The sequence below is a fragment of the Myotis brandtii genome, unplaced genomic scaffold, assembly GCF_000412655.1.
Source record: "Myotis brandtii unplaced genomic scaffold, ASM41265v1 scaffold496, whole genome shotgun sequence".
NCBI classification, from domain to species: domain Eukaryota; kingdom Metazoa; phylum Chordata; class Mammalia; order Chiroptera; family Vespertilionidae; genus Myotis; species Myotis brandtii.
Genome location: NW_005368921.1, coordinates 990866 through 1006876, shown reverse-complemented (window position 1 = coordinate 1006876; position 16011 = coordinate 990866). Strand labels below are relative to the sequence as shown.

The window sequence follows — 16011 nt, the reverse complement described above, 5'->3', positions numbered from 1 at the left end:
CCTATTTGCCACACAAGACTGGTTCACAGCCATGCCTTGGAGGGGCAGGACAGGGTATTGACTCTCCCTCCTGCTTTTCAGGAGAAAAAATTGCAGGCTATTTTTACAAAGTGCTTTGCAATTTACAAAGCCTTTTCATGTAGAATTTCTTATCCTCATAGCAAATCTGTTCTATAAACTTCTGCTTGACGTCACTGCTTTTAGGAAATCCTACCCCAATAAGTGAGTCAAGTGCAGTTCCTATGTTTTGCTATGGCATTTTCTGCTCAGCCACATTCTAGGTCCTGTCCCCACTGAAATCTGATTCACCTGTCTCCCCCCCTGGACTGTAAGCTTCCTAAGGGCAAGGAAATGTGCTGTTCACTGTTGCTTCCCCATTGCCTTTGAGTAGCATATAGTGGTCACTCTGTGAATGATTAATTCAGACATCTAATCTATAGATATAAAAGCATAATATGCAAATCGACCAGATGGCATAATGACCAGTTGACTATGATGCTCACTGACCACCAGGGGGCAGACGTTCAACACAGGAGCTGTCCCCAGCCCGCAGGCCCCCATCGCCCAATTGGGGCCTGTGGGCCAACCTCTCAGTCCCTCCCCTTGGCAGGCAGGCTCTGATGGCCCAATGGGGAACGGGGAACTGGGGGTGGGTGGTAGCGTGTCCACCAGGGCCCGGATTGCCCAATGGGGAATGGGGATACGGGGGTGGGTGGTGGCGTGTCCACCAGGGCCCTGATTGTCCCGCCAGTCACCCCACATACAGAGGGTGACCGGTGGTGGTGGGGGGGCAGGGCCGGAAAGTGGGCAGGAATGGCCAACCTCTTGGTTTCTCCCCCCAGCCGGCAGGCTATGATCGCATGATGGGGAACCTGGAACCAGGGGTGGGTGGCGGCTGACTTGGGCAGCGCTGGGGCCCTGATAGCCCCGCCGGTCGCCCCACACACAGAGGGTGACCACAGCGGCGGCAGCAACGGTAGGGAACTGGGCCAGCTGCCGGGGAAGATCAGCCCTGATCGCAGGCCAGGCCTAGGGACACCACCCATGCATGAATTTTGTGCGCTGGGCCTCTAGTTAATAATAGAGAAGACATTGATGGGGAAAGGCTTTCTTAGCCCTCCTGCCATTCTAACACAGCTTTTTCCATAGAACAAACGAAAGAAGAGAAAGAAGAAAAAGAAGCCTGTTGCTTCTGGTAATGTTCCCTGCAGCCCAGGGGACCTGGAGGCCCTGTGGCCATCCCTGGCCGAGCAGCTGCAGTGCTGTGCCCAGGTAGGTAGTTGCAGAAGCCCTGTCTTTCTCAGGGTAGTGCTATGGGTCGGCTGTCCGGGTTTCCTTCTCTGTTCCCATAGCCTTAATCTCGCTCTAGGATCCTGAGCTCAGTTTGGACTCCATGGTTCCCTTTGATGCAGCCTCAGAGGTGCCAGTGGAAGAGCAGCGGGCAGAAGCCATGGTGCGGATCCAAGACTGTCTGCTGGCTAGCCAGGCCCCACAGGCCCTGACTCTCCTTAGGTCTGCCCGGTAAGAACCCTGCCCACCCATCCTCCCGGATCCAGCTCTTGGCTTTTGGGGGCAAAGGGAGACTTTTACTATGTTATAGGTCCTCGGTCTTCAAAAGGGAGAAGTCCCATCTGAAGTACTGGGGCTCTGGATTGAGTACTAAGTCTTGGGGAGGATTTTTTTTTTTAAAGGAAGGGAAGGGGAGAGAGAGAAACATTGATCGGTTACCTCCCAATTGAACCTGCAACCTGGGTATGTGCCCTGACTGGGAATTGAAGCCGCCACCTTTTGGTGTATGGGATGATGCTCCAACCAACTGAACCACACCGGCCAGGACAGGCCTGGGGAGTTTTGATTGGTCTGTTGGGTGGTTTTGTTTGATAAAACAGAAACAGAAAGTACAGTTAATGGGGTGGGGGGAATAAAGATAATCTATGAGCCAAAGATAGCCATTTATTAACATTTAAAAAAAATCTTTATTGTTGGGAGTATTATAGATGTTCCCCTTTTCCCCGCCCTCCACCCAGTTCCCACCCTGCCCCAGGCCTTTACCACTCTGTTGTCTGTGTCCATAGGTAATGCATATATGCATATATGTTCTTTGGTTAACCTCTTCCCGCTCCTCCCTCCCCTTTCCCTCTGAGATTCAGCAGCCTGTTCCATGTTTCCATGCCTCTATTTTCTATTTTATTCATCAGTTTATTTTGTTCATTAGATTCCCTGTGCTTTTATTTTGATTTTTAGAATCAATTGTTGATAGACATGTATTTATTGCCATTTTATTGTTCCTATTTTTTATCTTTTTTTTCTTCTTACTAACTACTTTTCTCTTGCTGTTTTTAAGATTCTCTCTTTGTCTTTAACCTTTGGCATTTTAATTATGATGTGTCTTGGTGTGGTCCTCTTTGGATTCCTTTTGTTTGGGGTTCTCTGTGCTTCCTGGACTTGTAAGTCTATTTCTTTCACCAGATAGGGGAAGGTTTCTGTCATTATTTCTTCAAATAGATTTTCAATACCTTGCTCTCTCTCTTCTCCTTCTGGCATCCCCATAATGCGAATGTTGGTACCCTTGAAGTTGTCACAGAGGCTCCTTACCCTATCTTCATATTTTTGGATGTGGTTTTTTTTTTTGTTTTTTTTTGCTCTCCTGGCAGGGTATTTTTTGTTTCCTCATATTCCAAATCCATCATTAACATTTTGATGAGTTACCATCCAGAGTTTTTCCCTCTGTGTTAGATGTAGACATATCATCTACAACTTCTTTTAAAAAATGAAATATTGCACATACTGATATATAGTATTTTTTTAATTTTTCAGTATATCATGAGCATCATTTCTCATCAGATACATTTCTCTAATTGTCAATGGCTTTAAAACACCATTATTGCTTTAGCTGGGTGGCTCGGTTGGAGTGTCATCCTGTACATCACAAGGTTGCGGGTTCGATTCCCGGTCAGGGCACATACCTGGGTTTTGGGTTTGATCCCTGCTTGGGGTACGAATGGGAGGCAACCAGTCAATGTTTCTTTCTCTCTCCCTCCCTCTCTATAAAATCAATTAAAAAAAACAACCCAAACATATACTTGAGTGAGCATTTAAAAATGGATTTAAAACATCATTGTGTGCGTATGTACATCTGTTTAACCATGTGTCAAACATTTAGATTGTTTGCATTTGTTCTTTTTTGTTTTGTTTTGTTATTCCTCACTGGAGGATATTTTTCCATGATTTTTAGAGAGAGTGGAAGGGAGGGAGGGAGACAGAGAGAGAGAAACATTGATGTGAGAGACACACATTGATTGGTTGCCTCCCGCACGTACCCTAACCAGGGCAGGCCAGAGATCAAGCCTGCAATCAAGGTATGTGCCCTTGACCAGAATCGAATCTGGGACCTTTCAGTCCGCGAGTCAACGCTCTATCCACTGAACCAAACCAGCTAGGGCTGCATTTGTTCTTATGTGATTTTCATTGCACTGTGGCTTATGAGAAAAAATTTCCCTAGAGTCTTTGTTGCTTCTTTGAGATAACAGTTTGCATTCTCTTTCCAACTTGACAAATAAGTCTAAATTCCTTCTCCCGCTTCAAATTATAACTCAGATCCCCTCTGGTTAAAGCCTTTTTTTCTCTCTGTGTTCCAGAGAGGTGTGGCCAGAAGGAGATGTGTTTGGCTCTCAAGACATTTCCCCAGAGGAAGAGATCCAGCTGCTGAAACAAATCCTCTGTGCCCCGCTTCCCCGTGAGTCTCCATCCCCTTCACATCTCCCTGCTTCTAGCTCTCCCTAGCACCAGAGACCCAGCAATCGTCACTCTTCCTTTAGGGCAGCGGGGGCCAGAGGAACGAGGGGCAGAGGAGGAAGAGGAAGAAGAGGAGGAGGAGGAGGAGGAAGAACTGCAAGCGGTCCAGGTGTCGGAGAAAGAATTTAATTTTCTGGACTACCTGAAACGGTGCGGGCCGAGAGGACTGAGTGGCCCCGGGAGGGAGGGCGTGGGGCTGTGAGCGGTGTCTTATGCCGACATTCTCTCCTTCCCTCTCTTGGTGCAGCTTTGCCAGCTCAACTGTCGTCCGAGCCTACGTGCTGCTGCTGCGGAGTTACAAGCAGAACAGTGCCCACACTAACCACTGCATCGTCAAGATGCTGCACCGGTTGGCCCACGACCTCAAAATGGAAGCCCTTCTTTTCCAGCTCTCACTCTTTTGCCTCTTCAATCGTCTGCTTAGTGACCCTGCCGCTGGGGCCTACAAAGTGAGGGGATACTAAGGAATGGGGGTCTGGAGGCTTAGGGGAGTCCTGGGGTGGCACTGAGTGGGGTCGAGGGCTGAGAGATGAGAGAACGGTGAGGAAGTAGGCAGTCTGGTGGAGGGAGCTCGGTGGGGAGGGATAGAAGAGAGTCTGAGTGAGGAGGGGCAGCTGGGAACAGGTGTCGAGAAAATACTTAGAGGGCCTGACTATGTTTACATTGAGGCGAGAGGCCTCACAGCAGCCTCCCTCTCCCACAGGAGCTAGTGACTTTTGCAAAATACATCCTGGGCAAGTTCTTTGCCTTGGCTGCAGTCAACCAGAAAGCCTTTGTGGAGCTGCTGTTCTGGAAGAACACTTCTGTGGTTCGAGAGATGACCGAGGGCTATGGCTCCCTGGACGGCGGGTGAGCTCCAGGATGGGCTGTAGGGGTGGGTGACACAGTCACCGAGTGTCAAAGCTGGAAGAGCGTGCACATCAGTTAGTGCAACCGTTTCCCTTGCGTAGCTGAGAAAACAGGCCCTGAAGGCGAAGTGCTTCACCACAGGTCGCCCAAGAGAAGAATGGGACTGGAGCCTTAGTGTCCTGCCTACTCTAGTGTCCTTCTCCTCCAGAGCTTCTCGGGGGAGGGGGAGTGGGGTGGCCCCCAAGGAGAACCTAGAATGTGCTGGTGAATCATGAGGATTCATAGAAATGTTTGGCCTCTTTTCCTTAGTGTCTCAGCTCCCCTCCTTGCGCACTTCTTTCTTTTTCCCATAATGCTCTTGGTCCCTGCAGTGCCAGGTTCCATAGGCCCAACGTGGAAAATCTCTTAGTTTGACTTTTGGGTTAAGGGGGATGAGAGTGGGGGAAGGAAGCACATCGTAGGCCTCTGCTGGCTGGCTCCTCTGAGGTACCTGTGTTGTCTGTCTTGTTCCTTTTACAACTAACCAGAGAAGACCCTCGGTCTCCTCTTTTGGGCCCATAGCCTACAAGCTTCCCCTCTCCGTTCCCCATTTAGATCTTCTGGTCGTAAGCCTCCTGCGTGGAGCCCAGAGGAGGAGGCCCAGCTTCAGGAACTGTACCTTGCCCATAAGGATGTGGAAGGTATGAGGCCTTGAGATCTGAAGCGTGTATGAGGAGGGCCGCATGAGCTCCGGACCCCTCCTTACTGCCTCACTCCTCCACCTCAGGTCAGGATGTGGTAGACACCATATTGGCACACCTGAGAACTGCTCCTCGAACGCGTAAGCAGGTCATCCACCATCTGGTGCGGCTGGGACTGGCTGACAGCGTCAAGGACTTTCAAAGGTAGAGGCACACGTTCTGGAGGGAACTGAGATGGGGGATCCTCTGTTCGCTGCCTCGGCCGCCTCTTCCACCGACACCTTCCTCAACAGGAAAGGAACCCACATCGTACTGTGGACAGAAGATCAGGAGCTGGAGCTGCAGCGGCTTTTTGAGGAGTTCCAGGCCTCAGATGGTAAGTGAGGTAGAAGTTCAGGGAACCTCTGAGAGGAGAGCCACGCTGTCCATGTCTTACCCCCCTCCCCCCCCGCCTCCTGTTCCCCAGTAAGGCTTGTCCCATCCCTTCTGCCCACTCACTATACTTGTGGTATCATCTTTGAGTGAATCAAGCTAGCCTCTTTCCTCCGATTGCCTTTATTTCTCTTCCCTCTGCTGCTCTTGAGTGTTCTTCACACTTCCTTCTTTATAGATGTCCTGGGTCATATCATGAAGAATATCACAGCCAAACGCTCACGGGCCCGAATAGTGGATAAGCTGCTGGCTCTGGGGCTGGTGGCTGAGCGGCGGGAGCTATACAAGAAACGCCGGAAGAAGTCGGCACCTTCGGGCTCGGTAATCATCTACCCCTGGCTCTGCTGGCGTGGGACCACTCCCCCTGAGTTCTCCGTAGAGGTAGCCCGCCCAGGATCTTCCTGCTTCGGGCTGTTCTGACTGGGTCCACCCGGAACCAAAGGACTCCACTCAGTTCCTCACCTTGTCTCCTTTCATTTCTCACCCCCATTGAATTTTAGCCTAATGGAGCGGAGTCCCCCAAAGATTTTTGCCAGGAAGATCTGGAAGAAGAGGAAAACCTGTCAGAGGAAGATAGTGAAGAGAATGAGGAGAAAGAGGAGTGCTCAGAAGCAGAACAAACCCCCCCGGGGAGCTCAGTCCTGTCAACGGGAAACCTTGGGCAAAGCCTGCGTCAGGAAGGTGAGGGCTTGGGCTGGGCGAGGAGTCCCGAGTGGAGGGGGGTTTCCGCACGTGGGCCAAGGTCAAGTTCTCCTCTTTCCCGTAGGCTTTTCTGCTCCTCTCCTGTGGCTCCAGAACTGCCTGGTCCAAGCAGCAAACGACCGGGAAGAGGATGGTGAGTGGGTAAATGATGCTTTCAGCGGGACTGGGGCTTTGGAAGCGGCTGGCCTGGGAGAGAGGACCAGGTCTTTCTTCACATCTTTACCGTATGACTATGGACCCCCTTCTAGGCTGCTCCCAGGCAGTTCCGTTGGTGCCGCTGACAGAAGAAAATGAGGAAGCAATGGAAAATGAGCAGTTTCAGCAGCTGTTGCGCAAGCTAGGGGTTCGGCCTCCTGCCTCTGAGCAGGTAAATGCACCAGTCACGGTGGCAGCCAAGTTGTGTTGGTGCTATTTCGAAATATACCTCCTCATTTTGCTGACCGGGACTCTGCAGCAGCTGTTCTGCTAGTCTTCCTCTCCAGTTTCTTCTTCCACTAAGTCCATATTCCACACTGCCCCCTTAGTTATCTTTCTAAGATATAGATTTGGTAAATTTTTGTAGCTTCACGGCCACACCACTCACATACCTACCTTACTCCATAGTCATCCTGGACTACTTTCGATCCTCCAAATAGTAGGCTTTTTCATACTCCGAACACTTGATCATGCCAGCCCCTCTCCTGGAAGCTCCAACACACCCAACCTTGAAGTGTCAGTTCAGTCGTCACCTCCCCAGAGAAGCAGTCTCTCTCACTTTCTATCCCCGATGCAAAAGTAATCACTTTGGCCACTGAGATTTGTTCATTTCCTTGATACAGCCCCAATCCTGTGGTGTTAGACTACAGTGATTTTTTTTTTCTCCCATTAGATTGTAAGTTCCTTGAGGGAGGGATCATATCTGATTCACCTTTTTAGACCCCCCAGGATTCATGTATTCAACTAACAACTATATTACTGACAACTTCTTAATGTAGCAGACAGCACGCTAGACGTTGGGCATATATTGGGTGAATAAGCAGTACGTTCATGACCGTTGTGGATCTTCACCAGTGCAGGTTCATAGTTAACTCAGTGAATAATATTAAAGTCTCTTATTTTCAGCTCCTTTGTCCTTGTAGGAAACCTTCTGGCGAATTCCAGCCAAGCTGAGTCCCACCCAGCTCCGGAGGGTAGCAGCTTCTTTGAGTCACGCAGAGGAAGAGGGAACGCTTCAGCCAGGGCTAGACCCGAAAGTCCCCGGAGAGCAAGCCCCCGAGGAAGAGCACCAGAAGGAAGGCCGAGCACAAGCCCTGAGGGCCCTCCTGTTAGCCCGGAAAAAGAAAGCCGGCCTGGCGTCCCCAGCGGGTAATAGCAGGGCCACCTATTGAGGACTCACTGTGCGGCTGCCATGTTGATCTAGGCAGTGGTTCTCAACCTGTGGGTCGCGACCCCTTTGGGGGTCAAACGACCCTTTCACAGGGGTCGCCTAAGACCATCGGAAAACACGTATATAATTACATATTGTTTTTGCGATTAATCACTATGCTTTAATTATGTTCAATTTGTAACAATGAAATTGGGGGTCACCACAACATGAGGAACTGTATTAAAGGGTCGCGGCATTAGGAAGGTTGAGAACCGCTGATCTAGAGACTGGTAGAGTATTCTGATAGTATGAGGGCCCATTCCCTCATCTTATGCTTCTTATGGTCATTTCAGAGGCAGAGATCGCTGGTGCCAAAGAGCAGCCGAAAGTGGCACCCAAGAAGCGACAACTGCTGGACAGCGATGAGGAACAGGAGGGAGATGAGGGCGGGAGCAAAGGTAGGGAGTCTGGGGCCTGCTCTTTCCCTGACGTTGGCACCCTTCAGTCCTGAAGATGAACGCTCTCCCCTCCTTCCCTTTAACGTGTTAGATATTTCCTCTCTTCTCACTCCTGTCATTCTTACAGCACCGGAGCTGGGAGCTCCAGGAATCCAAAAGAAGAAACGGTTTCATATTGAGGATGAAGATGAAAGCGACTGAAGAGCCAGAAGCCTAAGGGTAGAGATAGGCCTGTGTTTAGGTGGTGAGTTTAAATCAGAATTGGAAGGGTTATGCAGGACCCAGGAACTCCTCTTGCTGGACAGAAGCAGTATAGTCCTGGGCTTCGCCATGGATTTGGGGTCCAGGCAGTTCAGACCACGGTCATTCTGGTTTCTCCCTGTTTTATCCGTATGCCTCGGTAGCTCCCTTACCCGGCTCCTTCTAGGAACCATTCTTTGGGCTATTAGTGCCCCTTAGCAAACGGAAGGAGTGAATGAAACCTAGAAGGTACCCCGGACCTCTCTTACTGGTCTGTTCCTTTTGGCTTTCTGCTGGAGGTGGGTCATGGCACCAGGCGGGGAGCTCTGTGACATGATGGGTAGGGGTATTGCACCACTTAAAAAGCACCAGATGCTCCCATCTTCATTTTCTTTCCTATGATCACAGCCTAGACACCAGATTGAGCCTAATTCCTGCAGTTGAGGTGGGGCTGGGATGTAGTCCTCCCCAGATGTTGAATATGTTTGGTTGGTGTTTGGTATTGAGTTAACCATGTAAAATTAAAAGTTGCCAATGTTGATCTGACTTCTAATCCGTCTAAGTACCCTGCTGTGCTCTTGGGAGAACTTTTAACTATTAAGGTTAAAACAAACCATCAACCTTCCATTTTCTCTTGCTTTCCCTACAGAAGACACAGAAAAATACTCTCACCTCAAGGTCCTGTCTCTGGGATAAATCTTTAGGGTGACAAGAGTTTGCAGGAGGAAGAAACAAAGGGAGAAAAAGCCAGTTTGTCAGCACGGGGCAGAGGGGAAGACAAAGTCTAGGCAAGAAGTGGGTAAATACGGCTATTGTCACGGCTTTCCCTGTTCTTGGAAACTGTCAGCTTACTGGCTCGCTTGTGTTTCCAGGTGAGGTAAGGTAAAGGTGAGATTCAGAAAATAGACATTCAGATCAGGGAGAGCCCTCGGGAAAGGATACATTTGGGCTGTCTTGTTTCTCTGACTTAGGTTTTTTTTTCTTCCGACCACCTCTAAAGATAAATGAATATGTTTGGTATTGAATTAAACATGTGAACCCTAATGTAAACTATGTACTTAGGTAATAATAGTTAATAATACATAATAAAATAAATAATAAAAATTTAAAATAATTGCAACAAATGTATCACACCAATGTAAGATGTTAATAGGGGAAACTGGGGTTGGTGGAGAGGGATTTTTTGGGGGACAGTCTATACTTCCTGCTCAATTTTTCTATAAACCTAAAACTACTCTAAAAAATAAATGCCATTAATTACAATAAGACCCATAAACGAACAAATGAAACCGAGATAAACTATGGATACAGAGAACAAACTGATGGTGGCCAGGTGGGAGGAGGATTGGGGGGCTGGGTGAAAAAGGTGAAGGGATTAAGAGGTACAAATTGGCAGTTACAAAATAGTCATGGGGGTGTAAAGTACAGCATAGAGAAGATAGTCAGTCAGTAATGTAATTATGTGTGGTGCCAGGTGGGTACTAAACTTATCGGGGCATCACTTTGTAAGTTATGTAAATGTCTAACCACTATGCTGTACACTGACACTAATATAATATGAATGTCAACTGTAATTGAAAAAATAAAACCCCTAAAAAACGAAGCACCCAAGAAGTGACAGCTAGTGGGAATTGATGAAGAACAGGTGGAAGATGAGGGCAGGAGCAAAGGTGAGAAGTCTAAGTGGGGGGACATGCGTTTGTCTTCAGCCCTCTGTCATTCCTCTCCTCCGTCTTGGAGACAAACTCACCACCACTTTCTCTCCCCCTGCCATATTTACACAGTCACTCTCTCTCCCCTGTGGTTTCCAAGGCACTAGAGCTTGAAATTCACAGAATTTCAACAAAATGGCATTTTCGTATTGAGGATGAGGACACTGACTAATGAACTGAAGGTGGAGATGGGCCCATTTATGGATGGTAAACTCAAGTCAGAAATGGGAGAATTCATACTAGCATAACCAGTGGACACAGACACGGGCTGTGGGGGCTCGCCTGGGGTGGAAATGGCTGGGGGGACGGGGAGGTCAATTGGGGGGAGAGGAGACATATGTAAAACTTTAGGCAATTTTAAAAAATTAAAAATGTGAAACATGACTATATATGAAAATTAAAAAATTTAAAAAAAAGAAATGGGAGAATTCGAAGGATCCAGGATTTTCAGGCAACAGTGTTAGAGGCCCTACATCCAGTTTCTTCTCCCAATTTTAGGCGTGTATAGTTCCCTGAAGACTTACTCCTCTAGAAACCTTTTTAAAGTTGTTATTATTATATTTTTTACTATTTATTTATTTATTTTATTTTTAGAGAGAGAAACATTAATTTGTTGTCCACTTATGTATGCCTTCATTTTATTTTTTGTATGTGCCCTGACCGGGTATCAAACCCTCAACCTTGGCGTATCGGGATGGCGCTCTAACCAACTGAGCTACCTGGCTAGGTCCTAGAAACTTTTTGTTTTCTCTTTCTGATTTCTTTTTGCTTGTTATGAGCCCCTTCCTGGGGCTGAGAGGAGTGAGTGACATGGGAGAAGGGACCCAGGACACCTTTGGCTGTCTGCCAGTAGCGGGTTATAGCACCAGAAAGGAACCTTTATGGCACAATGATGTGTATACTTTTGTACCAGTTTTAGGAGGCACCATATGCCATCATTCCCTATTTTCCAGGCTGCAGTTTCTCATCTAAACCCCTAGATGAGAAATGAAGCCCTAATTCCTATGGTTTAATGCAGGCTTAGAAAGAGATACTATTGTGATAATGAATGTGTCTCATTAGGGTATTGCATTGGAATTAAGAAGGTAAAAACGGAAAAACCGCTCTGATTTTATCTGACTTGCTAGTAGGTTCTATTTTCCCCTTCCTGTACCTGATAAATCCATTGACAAACAACTGTTTTGGCATCTCCTCTCCAGAAATCATTGGCAAAGCTGCCTTTCACCTCCTTGCTTCCCCAGAAGATACAGAGGAATTTTTCCTGATCCAGGTTTGGGTCTGCAGAGACCTGGGTCAGGAAAAGCAGTAACCACCAAGGGGAAGGCCTGTTGGTCAGCATGGGGCAAAGGTGAGGAGGACCGAGCCTGAGCCTGAAGCGGAGGATAAATATTTGTTAATGTTACGTCCTCAGTGTTTTCAGAGGAGTCATCATTTTTGGCTGGGGTGAAAGAGAAAGTGAGATGTAGAAAACGCATTCCATTTAGGGAAGCACCGAGGCAAAGGACGTGCTTGGATGATCTCTTGTTCCTCTGGCTTATTTCTTTCGTGAGCAGGTGAGGATCATTCAAAGCCTGGAGGGCAGGGGTGACGCTATGTTTAGGATAACAAGTTTCCAAGGGCTAAGACTTCCTAGCTCTGACCAGTCTTGGTGTCTCTTCATCTTAAGCCTTTACTTCCCAACCTGACCATCGCTTCTTTCCAGCAGGGCTTTTGCTGCTGACCCACCATGATTCAGGCGGTGCTGCTGCTTTGCTGTATCTCGCTATCCCCAGCGGCTGCCTTTCTAAGAAATGTCCAGAAAGGGGCTCTGACCTCCCAGCTGTGTCTCACAGAACCTGGGCATCCTTCTAACATGCTCTCTAACCAGATCCCAAGACCTGCCGGGATCTCTTGGACACAGCCCCTCTCCTTAGCCCCTCTGCCTATGTACCTATCCACTTGGCTCTGGAGGTGGCCCAGGAGGAGGCTGGCTGCCCAACTGAGGCCCACACTCTGCAGCTTCAGCTTGTTAGTGTGAAAGGAAAGGACCGCTGAAACCCTCATTCGTGAGAGTAAGAAGCACAATGAGGAAGAAGGCATTGGCAATAGTAAGGTCATTCTGTGGGGATAAATCCAACACTCAGATTATCACCCTGAGGAATGTATTTAACTACACCCACTGGGATGGCTGGTCTAGCAGTTCAAATGGTAATTGAGTTTGCCCCAAGTTAAGAAGAGACTCTTAGTGTCTCTGGATGATGACAATGTGATTTATCAAATGTTCAGTTGTTCTGAGGTGCTTTATGGGGAAATTGAGTCCAGCGTTTGTCCAGGTTTACTTCAGATATTCAGTGCCACTTCGGTGATAAGTCTCCTTTACCAGAACCATGTTCAAGGATGGGATATGGTAAGGAGTTAGAAGTTTTGGAGAGCCATTAGGACAAAAGTATTCTCTTTATCCCAGTGCTAACACACATGTGTGGGTGGTATTAGCCTTGCCCGTCTCCATTTAGTAGCTAGCTCTGAGTCTCTATTTCTTAATCCATTTCCTCCTTTCAGCAATCAATATACTGGGCATATAATGTGTTTTAAGCATGAATGGTACTTTAACCTTTTCTCATTCATTTACCTTATACCAAAACCTCAACTAGATGCTGTTGTAGCTTGTTAATTGAATTTTTAAACTGAAAAGAGAAATTTTAAAAAGAGCAAATAGTAGATATATATCGAATTTCTGATTCTGGGTCTCCTGGCATCTCTCATGAGCTAGAGTGGGAACATGGCAGGGACCTGTAGAAAATGCCAAAGCCCCAGCTGGTTTGGCTTAATGGATAGAGCATTGGCCTGTGGACTGAAAGGTCCCGGGTTTGATTCTGGTCAAGGGCACATGCCCGGGTTGCAGGCTCAATCTGCAGTATGGGGTGTGGAGGAGGCAGCCAATCAATGACTCTCTTTCATCATTGATGTTTCTATCTCGCTCTCTCCCTCTCCCTTCCTCTCTGAAATCAATAAAAAAAAATATTTTTTTAAAAAAAATAAAGTTTAAAAAAGAAAGAAAATGCAAAAGAACAAAGTCTTAGGTATTGAGGTCCAGTGTGCAACAAGGGGCAAGGTCTGAGCACCAGTACCAATGGACAAATATTTGCAGAGATTACATCTCTTACTGATCATAGGGGATAGCAAATATGTCCATTATTCATGGGACAGAGAAGTGGGCAGCACTGAATTGAGCAGCTACCCACCTGTCGAGGTAGTCTCACTTCTCAGTGCCTGGACTGAAGTAATTTGGGGGCCCCCTATAAATGGGTGGAAATAAAGCAGAGGAAATCCCTGATAACCTAAAGATAGAGAAGGCCAAGTGCAAACAACTGAGTTGCATTTCCTGTTTCCTAGGCCTTAGCCTAAAAAGAACAGAAGCTTAAAGTAGTTGGAGGAGGTATGCCCTGAGTCCTGGGAACTTCCAGATCACATCTCAGGGAAGCTATGTTTCTGGTTTTCCCCTCTCCAGTGTACGCTGGCCCAGACATGCGTGGCCTCAGACTCATCATACCGCTGGAGCTGCTGCTTTGTTGCTACCTCCTGCTGCACCCTGTGGATGCCATTTCATATGGAAACCAGACAAATATCCTGATGCACCTTCCCTCATCCTTGGAATCCTGGCCACCCTCCTCAGGCCCCTTGCCCTGCCAGACCCTGCTCCCAAAGTCCCTGCCTGGCTTTGCCCATATGGCCCCTCTACCCAAGTTTCTGGTAGGCCTGTCACTGATGATGGCCCTGAAGGAAGCTGGCTGCCATGCTGATGCACAGGCCCTGCAGCTTCAGCTCTACCGCCAGGAGGGTATACATGCTACACAGATCCTCACCCGACATCTTCAACGGCTGGAGAAAGGCAGAAACACAGAGAGGGGAGTGTCAGTGGATGCCCTGGCCTCTGCTCTGCAGCTGTTGGCCAGGGGACAGCTAGGCCCAGAAAGGGCCCGACGCTCCACCATCCAGGACTGCGATTTTGAACAGGAGCAGGATGTGCACAGTATAGTCCAGTGGTTGCCAACAGTGAGAACCTACTACAACCTGGGCACAGCTTTGTATTATGCTACTCAGGACTGTTTGGACAAGGCCAAGGAACGAGGCCAAGATGGGATCATAGACCTGGGTTATGACCTTTTAATGACCATGGTTGGACTGGGAGGGGGGCCCATGGGACTAATGATCAGCACTGCACTTAAACCTGCAGTGAAGGCTGGGGTTGAACGGTTGATCGAGAATTACCATGAGAACGAGGCAGCCCGGCCTATGTGGGTCATTGGTTGAGCAGCGACCTATGAACCAGGAGATTGCAGTTCGATTCTGGCCAGGGCATATGCCCGGATTGCAGGCTCGGCTCGATCGCCAGTGTGGAGCGTGCAGGAGGCAGTCAATCAATGATTCTCTCTTTCCCTCTCCCTTCCTCTCTGAAATCAATAAAAATATATTAAAAAGAAAAAAGAGGCAAACACCTCTCCTCCAGAGACTAGCAAAGAGGGCTTGGGCAGCACCTCTATGGTGGCCGCTTTGGTGTCAGACAGAGTGAATTCAGCTCCTTACTGGGAGTGGCCCTTATTCCAGGACTATGAATATGATCCTGAGAATGAGAGTTTTGGAATATAAAAGGTGGTAAACACAGAATAAATAAATCTAGTATTCTGACTGAGAAGGCTAACCCCTATTTTGTAAAACTACTGTTTGGAATTCTCTACTATTCTTTAGACGGCCTCTTATTCTAAAAAAAATAATAACTTTTCTTTCTAACCTGCTTTAGCCTGCTTGAATAATGAGGAGATAAACTTAGCTGTCTGACCTTGTAGGCTAGAGACTAGATACACCCATACTCTCAATGCCATGCCAGGTGCATTTTTTAATTGGATAGAACTGTGTAGTTTTCAAGGCTACCAGCGAGATAACCACTAAGCACACAGAGGGCTGGCTCTTTCATAAAAAGGGAAGTTCTGCTTGTAGCTCTGCTTAGAATTTGAATTCATTTTCTCTAAGCCCACCGCGGTGAATAAAGTGTAACTCCAAACTCTCTGAGCATTGCTTGATTTATTCTGGCTCTCTGTAACATGACAAGCTGTGTGCAGAATCCAAATTTCTGATTTGTTACGGGCGAGGAAGGCAGTGCTACAAAATGTAGGAGTTTTAAAGTTTGGGGTTTGGAGGCAGAGGGTTTGGTTTTTAATCCAGGCTCCACTTGTTTGAGCCTCGATGATCACTAACCAATAACTTCTTTCTCCAAGCTCAGTTATTAAAATTTCTAAAGAGGGGGATGATACCCTGACCGGTTTGGCTCAGTGGATAGAGCGTCGGCCTGTGGACTGAAGGGTCCCAGGTTCGATCCCGGTCGGGGGCATGTACCTTGGTTGCCGGCACATCCCCAGTAGGGGGTGTGCAGGAGGCAGCTGATCGATGTCTCTCTCTCTCATCGATGTTCCTAACTCTATCCCTCTCCCTTCCTCTCTGTAAAAAAATAAAAATATATATATTTTTTAAAAAAAAGAGGGGGATGATGATTTTCAGTTCTATGGGGTTTGTGGAAATTTTAAAAAGGAACAATGAACCTAAAGCTTTTAGCACAGTACCATCAGTAAATAGTTATTTTGTTATTACTTCAGCCCTCCCCTTCCGATCCCAAAATGTTGAAATTCCGGTCCCACCCCTTCTTATGGAGCCCTAAGCGCTTCCACGGTCGCGAGCTAGTCTCATTTCCTTCTCCGCGGAGCGGGTTCTCGGAAATCAGCAGTTTGAGTCCAGGGCTATTCCATTAATTGGACTCCTCCCTCCGC

General features: G+C 47.8%; 2 protein-coding genes across 2 annotated transcripts in view; both read left to right on the top strand.

The window, feature by feature from the left end:
* TIMELESS (timeless circadian clock) overlaps positions 1-9720 on the top strand; it is a 32254-nt gene extending 22534 nt beyond the window's left edge. Inside the window, exons 14-29 of the mRNA XM_014548148.1 lie at positions 1150-1272; positions 1370-1521; positions 3639-3736; positions 3819-3945; positions 4043-4244; positions 4499-4644; positions 5239-5324; positions 5411-5528; positions 5618-5700; positions 5935-6077; positions 6257-6437; positions 6523-6591; positions 6707-6825; positions 7577-7802; positions 8157-8261; positions 8389-9720. Of these exons, the coding sequence (XP_014403634.1) occupies positions 1150-1272; positions 1370-1521; positions 3639-3736; positions 3819-3945; positions 4043-4244; positions 4499-4644; positions 5239-5324; positions 5411-5528; positions 5618-5700; positions 5935-6077; positions 6257-6437; positions 6523-6591; positions 6707-6825; positions 7577-7802; positions 8157-8261; positions 8389-8462 (2052 nt within the window). The 3' untranslated portion in view covers positions 8463-9720. The remainder of the gene's footprint in view (positions 1-1149; positions 1273-1369; positions 1522-3638; positions 3737-3818; positions 3946-4042; positions 4245-4498; positions 4645-5238; positions 5325-5410; positions 5529-5617; positions 5701-5934; positions 6078-6256; positions 6438-6522; positions 6592-6706; positions 6826-7576; positions 7803-8156; positions 8262-8388) is intronic.
* Positions 9721-13675: 3955 nt separating this feature from the next.
* On the top strand, positions 13676-14563 carry APOF (apolipoprotein F). The gene has a single exon (XM_014548084.1). It carries the CDS (start codon positions 13676-13678, stop codon positions 14501-14503), a length of 828 nt encoding a protein of 275 aa, XP_014403570.1. The 3' UTR covers positions 14504-14563.
* The last annotated feature ends 1448 nt before the right edge of the window (positions 14564-16011 follow it).

Coding starts and splice junctions, on each gene's coding strand:
- APOF (XM_014548084.1), top strand. CDS start 13,676: ATGTTTCTGGTTTTCCCCTCTCCAGTGTACGCTGGCCCAGACATGCGT.